Below are 12,775 nucleotides of genomic sequence, written 5' to 3'. Positions count from 1 at the left end.
GTGTGTGCGTGTGCGTGCGCGCGCGCGTGCGTGCTCGTGTGTACTCGTCCGGACAAATGCCGATTTTATAACAACAAGTACTATCTTTTAACGTCTTTTCGTACGATGTGACCGGGGCTCGAATCCTTGACCTTTCGCTCTCCGGATAGAGACGCTCAGCGAAGCGACCACAGAGGCTGTCTAGCGGGAGACGAGCATGGTTACACTGCCGACAGAGTTAAGAACACAATCAGGCCATTCTTAGACCAGCGTATCCTGAAATGACTGCATAGTGAGTTGCTGCACCTAAGACCACCCGTGGTTCGATCCTTGTTTCACGCCACTTATAACACGTCTTTCATCCAAACCAGTGATCGATAGCACGAGCAACCATCAACGCCGTCCGGGTAGAATGTCACACAATTCTGAAGGTCGCACAGTGTAAACCCTGGTTTTAATTCAAGACAGACCCGGGGTCCTATTTTACTTAGCCATCCCAAGGTAACCACTAAGACACTAAAGGCTCGAGTCAGCAGCACGGTTACGTGTTCAAGGGTTAATCTCGTCGCTACGTTGGAACCATATTCTGGCCACGAGAACCGAGGCCAGGCCTTAATCAGTATAAAAGACGGAGGCTATATCGATATCGACAGCTAAACGTATTAGCACAGTGCCTTTAATTATTGGAATGGAAGATGCATGTAGACCAAGAATGCGTCATGTGGCAGATGCGAGCAAGACTAATGGAACAACATGATAATTACATTTAGAAAATACACAAACGCAAGGAAACTTCATCTGAAAGCCTTGTCGTGGGCTGACTATCACTTCCTCAATTAGGTGTCGTTGATGTACCTAGCATACAGCGAAGACTACATTAAAGGAGGAAACGAGAGGCCTGTGATCTCTATTTAAGCTGTGCCTGCAACCGCGGCTGCGATACACTGCCCGCGTTCCATTAAACCGAGGACGACTGGATAATCCAGTCTACACGAGAATGTACGAGACTGTGCGAGACTTGTAAGAAAGCACTTAGTGTCGCGCTCCTATTGGTTGCAATGCAGTGTTTGAAAGCGGCGTTACCACTACGACCAAGCATCTTACGGCGGAGATGAGTATATGGATGCGGCGTCATCCCCGACAGCATGTCAGGCAGCATATACGACATCAACAACACACTGAGAGCTTTGGATAGTGTCAGATTTGGTAATAACCAAGCACTCTCAAAACCAGCCGAGCTTTGGACGTCAAAAAAAAGTAATTAAAAGCTATTTACCAGTCTCGAAGTTTCCTGTAAAAAAATACAGAGATTATACCGACAAGGATGTCATGCAACGAGGCTCGCGTTAAACAGTCCTGCTAAAATGCGTATTTACGGAGCGATCTGTTGATAAGTCGGAGGGGAACCTGATATGAAGGATTGCCACTATTCCCGCCATCTAATGATGGGACGACGCTTTGCTCCGGTACACGCGGGCAATATCAAAACTATCCCCGTGATGACTCCGGGTTAGAAGTCCCCAGTAACCAGTGCGGGTCGAAAGAGGCAACCAGATGAATTGTTTGTTTTGTTTGTTGTTTAACGCCGCACTCAGCAATATTCAGCAATATGACGGCGGTCTGTAAATAATCGAGTCTGGACCATACAATCCAGTGATGTCATGAGCATCGATCCACGCAATTAGGATACGATGACATGTATGAACAAAGTCAGCAGACTGACCACCCGATCCCGTTAGTCGCCTCTTACGACAAGCAAAGTCGACTTTTACGGCAACCACATGAGTTGGGTGGCCATGTGACACGTTGGTTGCGTGTCATCGTACCAACCGGTAATGCTCATAATATCGGCCACTAGATTGTCTGAGTGAGTATGGTTTTACGCCGTTTTTAAGCAATATTCCAGCAATATCACGGCGGGGGACACCAGAAATGGGCTTCACACATTGTACCCATGTCGGGAATCGAACTCGGGTCTTCGGCGTGACGAGCGAACGCTTTAACCACGAGGCTATCCGACCGCCCCTTGTCAGATTGAGACTCAGTTATATACAGACCGCACTCACATAGCTGGATAATGCTAAACGCGGCGTTAAACAACAAGCACACAAATCAGAATCATTCCTGCCCATGCTTCAAGCTTCAAGCCAATGGTCCCTATTGTATTACTATAACCAGGAGATATCATTGTGGTGAAGATTAGACGAATCATTGTTCAATGTTTATTCTACCCAAGATTAATACCAAACCATTTGCCCCACCATTAACGTTTTCGGAGCATATAATATTCATCTAATGGTTGTCTTGATATGGGCGGATTAATAACTGATTGCACATGCGTGTGTTGCGTTATTTACTCTCTCCTGAATTATTGATATGTGAGCGAAACGTCGACGCGCTTAATGGATTATCAAAAAATACAACGCAAATGGATGGATCCGGACGACGTTAAGAGCCTGAATTACACATCGGCGAAACAGGTGCGCGATTTGAGAGACATCAAGGTGCTATGCGGGGTATACAGCCTAATAGGTTTCAACTAAAATATCGGGGTTGTTAAGCCGTGGGGTCGTACAGCTGGCTTTGTCTGCGCAGCTCCTTAACCCGCAGGCCGACGTATTCAATTAGTCGGCGGGACATACCCTCTTACAGCATAAATTTCGAAGGAGGCTTTTTGTAATGTTGTACAACTTGTTCATATCAGGTTTAGCAACATATTACACATGTCGAATCTATAAAGCAAACTGGAGACAGTTTCTCATAATGTCAGTATTTAGCTGACTTGGCTATTTGCTATTGTTTGTTTTACGCCGCACCCAGCAGTATTCCAACTATATGACGGCGGTCTGTAAATAATCGAGTCTGGACCAGACAATCCAGTGATTGACATCATGAGCATCGATCCACACAATTGGGATACGATGACATGCAACAACCAAATCAGCGAGCCTGACCACCCGATCCCGTTAGTCGCCTCTTACGACCAGCATGGGTTGCTGAAGACATGTTCTAACCCGGATGTTAACGAGTCTGGCAACCCGTGAAGGACGGGTTCGGATGTTGAGTCAGAATTTATCCACACAGCACATGCCTACGCTCCATTAAACGATTGATGATGAAAACTGATAAGACCCTAATCGTTAAACGGAACACGCAAGAGTGTCTTACCTACAGAAATATCATCAACGCAAAACCACTTACTGGAATTGTAGATTTAATTGCAGTAAAATATTTGACAGGTTCGAACGATTGACGTCTATGCATTATTAAAACAGCGTATTAACACATTCAAGTTAATGCGTCGATTAGCAGTCGATGGGTCCTGGTGGGAGTTTTGATGGCGATAATGGAGATGGTGTAAGTAGTATGAGGATGGGCACGAAGCGAGGGCAGTTAAAGTGTTCTAGCTAACTCACCCACTACAAACTGTCACTTGGCTGTTACAGGGTTTGTGTTGACATGGACACAAATCGAAAACCCTTCCAGGGCCTCCCACAGTGACGTATTACATTACTCTGTACATATAGTTTCAGTGTGCAAAATCTAATCACATTTCTGGCTATGGATATTTTAGTTTGCGAAATAGAATAATTTCACACACATTTCTATGTTTTTGAACACACGTTCTTTTTTTTGCAAAGCCTGGTAGAATGGACAACAAGACTAAACACCCTTACAGGGCCTCTCGCAGTGACATACTATATTACTCACCACATATAATAGACTACAAGAAAAAAAAACATGCTGCCGGAATTCACTACAGCATGGAAAAACACTGATACACTGAAGTGATATTCAAATATCAATATTTTCATGTTTTACTATCGATCTACGATTTGAGTGTTTGATATTTCAAAACAAGAAGAGTAGATTTTCGTGTTGCATCCCTCCGAATTACTTCGTGAAAACATGGAACGATACTATTATTAAGTTGAGGAGAGGAAATATTTAGCTGTATTGAAATAATTTCTGCATGTGCTATTACTGTACATGATTACCGATTAACACGCGAAATGATGTCCGCAGCATAACGGTATATGCCGACAACTTGTTTAGATAAGGAAATTCGGTTGACGACCTTATAATGTGTGTAGTTACGGATTTAAGTTGTGTGTCACCTAGTACACGGGAAGCGGTGTTTACAGGAAGATGAAGTGGTAAATATGCGAAATGAGGACGATGTTGACAAACGCTGATCATTTCGTGTCTGCGCTTCGATTGAAACCAGTCTAGATGGGACAGAAGCGAAGAATCAAAACTTTGATATTTTAGGCAAAGCTGGAGTTTGTGAGTGGCGTTGCTTGCACAGCGCGTTATAAACAGTCTGGGGATGACAGTTATGTGTCTATGTGCCGAATGTTCACGCATAGGTTCGGTAACTGTCGACTCGTACAACGTCGAGCATTTGTAGTCGGCTTTGCTCCTTATTTAGTGTCTAGGTACACAAGAAGGCATATTAATAATTCTCCCCAGCACTGGTGTTGTTCGCATATACTATTAACTGACTCGAGCTAAATCTCCGGGTTACGACATATAGTCTGGCATAAAACAACTCCAATAGTGGGGAACAGATTACCATGTCTACCCTTTGATCTGAAAACTAATTTCTTTACAACTACGTGTATGTGAAATCGAATAAATGACGGTGCACACTTTCATGATCCCAAGATTTTCGACTTGATTATTTCAATTGTTCAGAAGAAACCCACCAGCAAAGAATACAAATGAAGTTCCGAAATTATCCAATCACTGAACTATTTCACGAAACGTGTTACAAACTTTGTTGTGCAATCGACAAGAACGAATGACGTGTTGGGTATAACGCCGAAACGATCACAGACTGGTTGGAATAACAAAACAAAAAACAGATTCAACTTAACCAACAAATTGAAATGTATATTATAATTGAAGACAAGATGAATCATGGTCACGTGACGTGACAATGTCGAGTACATGATACATCTGTGCGAAGTATATCCTGCTTTACCCTGGGTTGGGGTATTTACTGCTTATCCTGTGAAGGGCATACTCAGGCGTGGGTAATATCCCGCTATCAACTAGTGTGGGGCATACCCTGCTATACCCTGGTTCGGGGGTATATCCTGCTATACCCTGGTGTGGGTAATATCCCGCTATACCCTGGCGTGGGTAATGTCCCGCTATACCCTGGTGTGGGGGTATATCCTGCTGTACCCTAAGGTGGGGTATATCCCGTTACACTCTGGGTGGGATATACTTTGGGGTGGAGTATATTCCGTTATAAACTGGTGTGGGAATATATCCCGGCACACTCTGGGTTGGGATATATCCTGCTATAGTATGGGGTGGGGTATATCCCGTTACAAACTGGTGTGAGAATATATCCCGCTATACCCTGGTGTGGGGTATATCCCGGTGAACTCTGGGGTAGGATATATCCAGCTATACCCTGGGGTGGGATATATCCCGCTATAAACTGGTGTAGGGGTATATCCCGCTATACACTGGGGTGGGGAATATCCCGCTATGAACTGGTGTGAGAATATGTCCCGCTATACCCTGGGGTGGGGTATATCCCGTTATAAACTGGTGTGGGGATATATCCCGGTACACTCTGGGGTAGGATATATCCCGCTATACCCTGGGGTTGGATATATCCACCTATAAACTGGTGTAGGGGTATATCCCGCTTTACCCTGGGGTGGGATATATCCCGCTATAAACTGGTGTAGAGGTATATCCCGCTGTACGCTGGGTGGGGTATATCTGTGCACATAACACAGGTGGGAGTGGGGCAAGGACAGACCAGACACCACAGGAAGGCTGCGGCAGGCAATGGAGACACGACAAAGAATTCCATACGACAACCTCTAGGCGGGGATGTTGGGGAGACGAGGAGTATCAGATGAGGCAAACACGAACAGAAACGCAATACTCGATAAGGGCTAGTAAGATGCGCAATGGCGCCCGAATGGGAATATACAACCTCAAATCGATGCAACTAACACGGGAACGTTTGAGTTTAGTGTTGTACACGGTGACCCAAACGGATTTACAAGTATCGAGTTGAACTGAAATTGTCAAAAAACAATTGTAAATAATGTGAGCGAAAATCAACAGTGATTACGTGAAAACTTCACAATGCCGTACCTGCGACAGAACAATCAAGGCTTTGTGCAGTCAAATGGGATGTTTTTAAAACAGGATGTTAATTGTTTTCACGCGTTATATGAAATTAGATTCTACTTTCCGGACACCTATTTACATCCTTGTTGCGCATGACGGCCATGTAATTACTCCGGGCTGTTGTCTCCGATATTGTCAATCATACAGTAATTATAAACAGCTGTCTGCTTCTAGTCACCTTCACAAGCGTGATGATTAACTGTAATCACTCTGACGAGAGCCACGGATAGTTTCGGCCATTATAGGTCCTAATATACAATATCCATCTCTGATGCGGTTAATAGCGCGGAGCGTAATTACAGTTAACCTATCTATACCTGTTATATTTACAGAATATCGTGTATCAAATATGTAACGATATTGGATATTGTGTTTAACACAGGCATACTTCAGGGTGCGTGAGGCATTATCTGTTGGTTCCAACTATTGACCACAGAAAGCACTTAACACCTCATCAATATGTCTGGTGCGATGACAGTTTTTAAATTAGTAAAACTAATTAAAGGAATTGTATTGACGTTTTAGCATGTGAGTTAATTAACACGTATACTAAATGTAGGCTGTATCCATTACAAACAAACGTTGACCCCACCCCCTTATTTAGCTCATTGATGTGGAATATATTCATCGTTTCGGAGATGTATCCCGAATAATGTTTGTAATTGGTCGTCTGATTGGACCTGTTGTTACCGGTGTCACGTGTTCAACCGTACACTTAATGAGGGGGTTGGGGAGAGGGGAGAGGGGAGAGGGGGGAAGGCTATGTCTGTCCGGGGACAATGACCACTACAGGTCTAGACGTTGTAATTTGTACCCCGTGGAGACAATGTTTCAGTAATTAAACTCATAAGGTTACTTCTAGATTAATCTACATGCAAGTTATGACCTGGCAGCCATTTAATATTTGAGAATCGTCTCATAAACTGTCACACAGACTGTTTTGGTACTCGGAAGGACAGGTATCTATGTATGAATCACATATCGCTGACATTGAAACATCATTTGATGTTCCGAGAGTTTTTGAGCATCATTCCACCTCCTGGAACACAACAGAAAATCTCAAATAACGTCAGGATCTTTGCCCGTTTTCCATTGATGCCAACGCCAGACCTCTTCCTGTTTCCCATTCATGTCCACGTTACTCTGGTTAGATCTGTTCCTGTTTCCCACCAATGTTCACCTCAGATCTGTTTCCTCCCTAACGTCCCCGTGAGCACGTGCAGTGCAAGACTAAACAGTTGAACTGGGGACAAAATAGTCGGCAACGATGGACACACACCAACAAGTACCTTGGCGCGTTATTACACTTGCAGCGTAATTAATAAACTCATTGCAGCACGCCATTCTTGCACATAAAGCACCACGCGCCCGAGAGGAAAGGGGAATTGTTTGGCTGCGGAGCCTGTTAACCAAAAAACATGTCACTAACACGGTACCTGAGCACCTATTGGAATATGCGCGACAGACTCGCAGACTGTCAAGAATGGTTAGAGAGCTGCCACAGTGCAGTCCCCGCTCTCAGTGAAGCGATTTCCACTAGTGTGCGCCACGTTCGAGTCATCGTCGGTGCTTAAATACCACACCAGGTCAGGCTTAACGGTAAAAGGCTTATAATCTTAAATTGCTTTTACACAAATAGGAGCGGACAGCGCTTGTCTGCTCACCAGTTTTCGCCATTACCCTGTGTATATATATATATATATATATATATATATATATATATATATGCAAGCAGCTCTCAAAACCGTCGACCGTAAGTTCGAATCCCAGACTGTGATAATGGTTTGTCCGCACCATTCTAATGCTTGTCGGTGCCAAAAAAGAGATAAACGTGTACGACCCGCATCACATTGGGAATTCTTTGACTTTGACAGGGATAAACATCATTTGTTTGTTTGTTGTTTAACTCTGCACAATATTCCAGCTTTGTCACGGAGGTCGGGAAAACGTCCAGGGTGGATCACACAATCCTGCGATTGACATCATGAGCATTGATCTACGCAACTAGACAAGCATGGGTTGCTGAAGGCCAATTTTAACCCGGATCTTCACGAGTCCGACACCATTGGTCATTTCCGCAGCTCATTTCGGACTTGTGATTCACATAAAAATACATATCAGATTTGGGGATGAAACTAGTCCATCTAGACTTTCACTTGTCTCCGACTAACGGACCAGTGGCCGTTTCTATCCCTGTGTCTGAGCAACTGTTCAAAGCGGCGTTAAACCCAACGCGCTCACTCATCAATAAGCGAAACATTTCTGTACTTTCGACTGATCATACTTCGTAAATTATAGCTCTTTATCCCGCTCGAGTGAGCTTCATAATGAAAAAGCCTTGTCTGCACCAGCCCTGTGTTTTTGTCATCATGCATGCATTCATTGCCACAGTACCATGTAATTGGTATCCTTTTCAACAAAAGCGTTCTGATTGTTCTGTGATACAAATTCTTTTGGAAACAGAACACCATTAATCCATGTCCCATAAACAATTCCGACTGATTGTTATTATGTCAAGAGCATGGAAATGCGAACAGTTTCTATTTCCAATCGCCCCCTACCACTCCCCCCACGCTGTTTCGCTGTAACAAATATTTGTATAATGGAAACGCGTTTATTGCATATTACAGCGTTCACACTAATGTAGGACATTAAATGGATAGCAATTACAACACGTATGTTTCATAAAAAGAAGTGGTGACTGTTTGCGCAACAATTAGACGCGGCACACCGAAGATTCCTCAATCGTGCTAGAAAACACTGGTGTTCCAAGAGAAACAAATGTTCTTTGCGATGATTAACACCACTTTCCTGACAACTAGATATCTGTAACACTTAAAGCGTGAGTCGGTGCTGTACAAGTACATACATTCAACGAGCTAGCGGCGACAGCTTCTTGTGAGGCTGAATTAAACGTGACATTTTAACGGTAGTGGTTTCAGTATTAATAATGGATAGGTATTGGAGAAGGTACACCGACCCGGAGCATGGGAATAACACCACTGCAGCAGGCAGTTGTTTTGAAACATGTATTTAGGTTTGCGCTCAAAGGTGTTTGTGTAACTTGAAATGTAAGAAACGAATTGGATAAAACTTGATGCTGGGGCAGATTCCGTGGGTGCTCATGTTGTGGTGGTGTCACTGTTGTTGTTGTTGTCGCTGTTGCTTTAAGTGTTAAAGAGGTCGCCTTCTGCAATAGCAATTTCGACTGACCTGTCCCTCTTTGGGACTCATGTCAGTGAGTGAGTGAGTATGGTTTTACGCCGCTCTTAGCAATATTCAAGCAATATAACGGCGGAAATGGGCTTCACACAGTGTACCCATATGAGGGGACTCGTGTGTGACTAGGGTACACATATTTGTATTGATAAGATTTCTATTTTCGTATTTTGATATGATTTCATTTTTTATATTTGGCTGCTGCGTCTATATACGTTCGAGGAGCTGTTCATCTCTCAGAAATAGAGTTAGTTTGGCCTTCGCTATTACATCTCTTGGCTTTAGGAGATGTACGACAGATAGAGGGTCTAACTGCAATTCTTGTTTTAACAGAGCTGGGGCATGGTCTGGACATCCAGTAACAAGTGTGCAATTGATTCAGGCGTGGTGCTGCCACTCTGTGGGCAGTTGCATATGCAGCTGCCACTCTGTGGACCCATGTATGAGGTGCTGTCTGTGGACACGCATATGCGGTACTGTCTCTCTGACTTCATGACGCTCTGGTCATGCAACACAACATGGCAGGGGTGATGACTATCATTGTCGAGATGCGGACATCGCTTCCACTGGCGATCACCAGAGGTGCCACCGTCACACCACAAAACCTGAGCACCATTAGAACACTGTAGTCGCCAACACCAGGGCCGTGATATCAACACCAATAATACAAGGCAAGAACAGACGAGAATATCAGAAATAATGTGTGACAAACAAATCTTGGTGAATGATTTGGGCCACACTTCTATTAAATCATCTGCTTCAGATATCCTAAATCTGAGTGTATTATTCCCCTATTCACTGCAGTAAACATGAGTGGTTTATTGCCCTTTGCAACGTTCGATGACCTTCGTACGCTACCTACACGTGGGGGTAGTCTCAAGGTCCTCAATACGACGTGTTCTAATGTCTGTGTCATCCTCATCATAGGACCTTGTTTACCACAGAACAATGTCACCATGCACATCTTTACAAACCGCGTTAATTACGTGTGTATCACAGCGACTTACAAACATGTTAGGGGGGAACATTACTGGACAAAAGCATAACCATTACGAGGCGTGTTTATTACGGGTGTTACACATGCTATAAATAGAATGTTATATAATGATATCGAAATAACATCGTCGCATTGTAAACGCGCAATAGTTGGTTCTACAACCTGGAGGCACGGTGCTTACATAACAAGACTGATCGTATTCCTTAGTGAGATTTGGGCTGCATCCAGACAGTAGATTGACTTGGCGTCTAAAGGGTCTGTCGAGGCAATGAAGCCCATTGAAAGTAATAGAGCAAAACATCATCTTCAACAACCACAACGGCCGCGTCTTATTAGCGAACTCTCCAACGGCAGTCCAACACGGACCTCGAGTGACCCTACAGAGAAAAGACCAGCGATATAATCGGAAGTGGGGCACCATTGTCGGGGTCCTGCAGAAAGAGGTGCATTTACCACGACTCCTTTCTATGACTAATCACCATTACTAGGGCTGGAAACAGTCCGATCCACGTTCCCAGTGAGTCAGGTTTATTCCCAATACTCCCGGCGTGTGTGGATGTTTGTGAGGCGTGACGCTACAACTGGTTTCGCGAATCCCTCCCCAGTAAAAAAAGGAAACATTTCCCCCTCGAAAGATCAAAGGCGGCGATCACTCTTTAGCATGATGTGTCATCGGTGGTGTAAGTCGGCTAAAACACGGATCGATCTTACGGGAACATTCGGAATGAACTAAACCATCACTTTGTTTATTTCAGATTCGTGAAAATAACAGATTCGAAATCAGCTTTTGTGATCAGCTGTCTGCGCGGCCTTTTAACTATGGCTGTTGTGCCAGCTACGAGGTCAGCCGAAGAAGGTTTTGTGTACATCTATGCGGCAGAACTAACAGGAATTGACACGTGTTTCATGTAATCAGGCAACCCATGATTCAAAACAGAACGACGATAATACCAGACGCCTGAATTCAGCACTCTCTTGTCGATCGAGAGACCGCCACAACCAAAACAAGCGAACCCACATGGGCGAGGGCGGTCGCCGGACAGGGCCTCAGGCCAATCTATTAGCTATTGTACACACTTTGAGAACGGCTGACTTACACGGCGAGGCCTTACCTCACATCACTACTGTCAACGATTTCAGTCTTACTGGGGCAAATGATGAGAGAACGCCACCAGCACGTGGCAAATAGTCACAATGAATACAGAAACCCCGATCTCAATATAACACCAACGACACTACCCTTCTTTGTCGTATCCCAAATCTCTATTCAACTGTCAAAACATTCACTTGCGGTTATAAATCGTTGCCATTGCCCCGTCGGATAGAAATGCCAGTCTTTGTGTTGAGCGCGTGGTGTGAGACGCGCAGGGCTCATGTGCACGACATGGTAAGTGACGTGTTGTGTATGCGTGTGTTGATCACAGACTAGTGCACTTACCGTTTGTCATGGAGTTAAATGCGGACACAGACGGGTCCATGGTCCACACGTCTGCCACCAATGTTAACCCGAGATTAACTGACAGGTCCAGTTAGTATGAGAATCGTAGCGTTCCTGGGTAGCGTACTCCGACCCTGCGTTATCCTGTGGTACGAGTAGACAGTTTTCACCGCAAGCAGTTCCTACACTTTCAAACCACTGTATCATTCAGTAACATCACAACACGACAGTCCTTCCTCGCCCCTAGTCTCGCCCGCACTGATGGCCGATCTTTAATTCAAGCCGTGTCGGCCGAAGCATCCCAACTCCAGTAATTTGGCTTGTCATATCGCATTGGGGTTACCTCATTAGCGCGAAGCACAACGACTGAGCTATGAATGGGCCCTCTAATGATATCCAGTCGACGAATCACCGTTCAGTATACACCGATAATGACTCGCCGGTCGGTCCATTTTCAGACGTAGGGGTGTCGGGTTGCCCGAGCTCATTAACGGAGGGAAATGAAAGCACATGGCTGGCCGGAGTAAGCGAGCTCGCTCGAAATGAAGAATAAACAAACCAAGCTAATTACCCTCTCCTCGGCTTGAAAGCTAGATCGATCGCAATTACTGGGCTTTAATATTGCCCGGACATGAAATAGACGGCATTAAACATTGCTGCCCAAAATTGCAAACCTTCCATTACATTTGAAGTGGTATAATCAACGATATATTGGGCCTGCCCTCGGCCGACCACTAGTTGCCCGGAGAGAGCGCCCTTAATCAGTAGAAAATCCATGCAATAATGCAATAAGAACGAACCACGAGTGTGTAATTCAAATAACTGTCTTCTAGCCAATCAATTAAGTCGGAGTTGTTTTTAACAAGTGTTTTCAATCAACGTTGGACCCCATTATCTGGTCCCCTTTATTTCATTAGGGGTAAGTATAGAGTAATATTGGCTGCTCCCTCTAATAGGGGGGATTGATACATTCGGGG

The 12,775-nt window shown here is 44.5% G+C and overlaps 1 protein-coding gene across 1 annotated transcript in view; it reads right to left on the bottom strand.

Annotated features, from left to right (window-relative positions):
- LOC124142460 (LIM domain transcription factor LMO4.1-like) overlaps positions 1 to 12,197 on the bottom strand; it is a 58,535-nt gene extending 46,338 nt beyond the window's left edge. The window contains exon 1 of the mRNA XM_046510935.2: positions 11,799 to 12,197. Within this exon, the coding sequence (XP_046366891.1) occupies positions 11,799 to 11,838 (40 nt within the window). The 5' untranslated portion in view covers positions 11,839 to 12,197. The remainder of the gene's footprint in view (positions 1 to 11,798) is intronic.
- Between the last annotated feature and the right edge of the window lie 578 nt (positions 12,198 to 12,775).

Source organism: Haliotis rufescens, unplaced genomic scaffold, assembly GCF_023055435.1.
Source record: "Haliotis rufescens isolate VD_foot unplaced genomic scaffold, xgHalRufe1.0.p SCAF_8, whole genome shotgun sequence".
Classification (NCBI taxonomy): Eukaryota; Metazoa; Mollusca; class Gastropoda; order Lepetellida; family Haliotidae; genus Haliotis; species Haliotis rufescens.
Note: the sequence above shows the minus strand (reverse complement) of the source record. Positions and strands in the feature narration are given on the sequence as shown.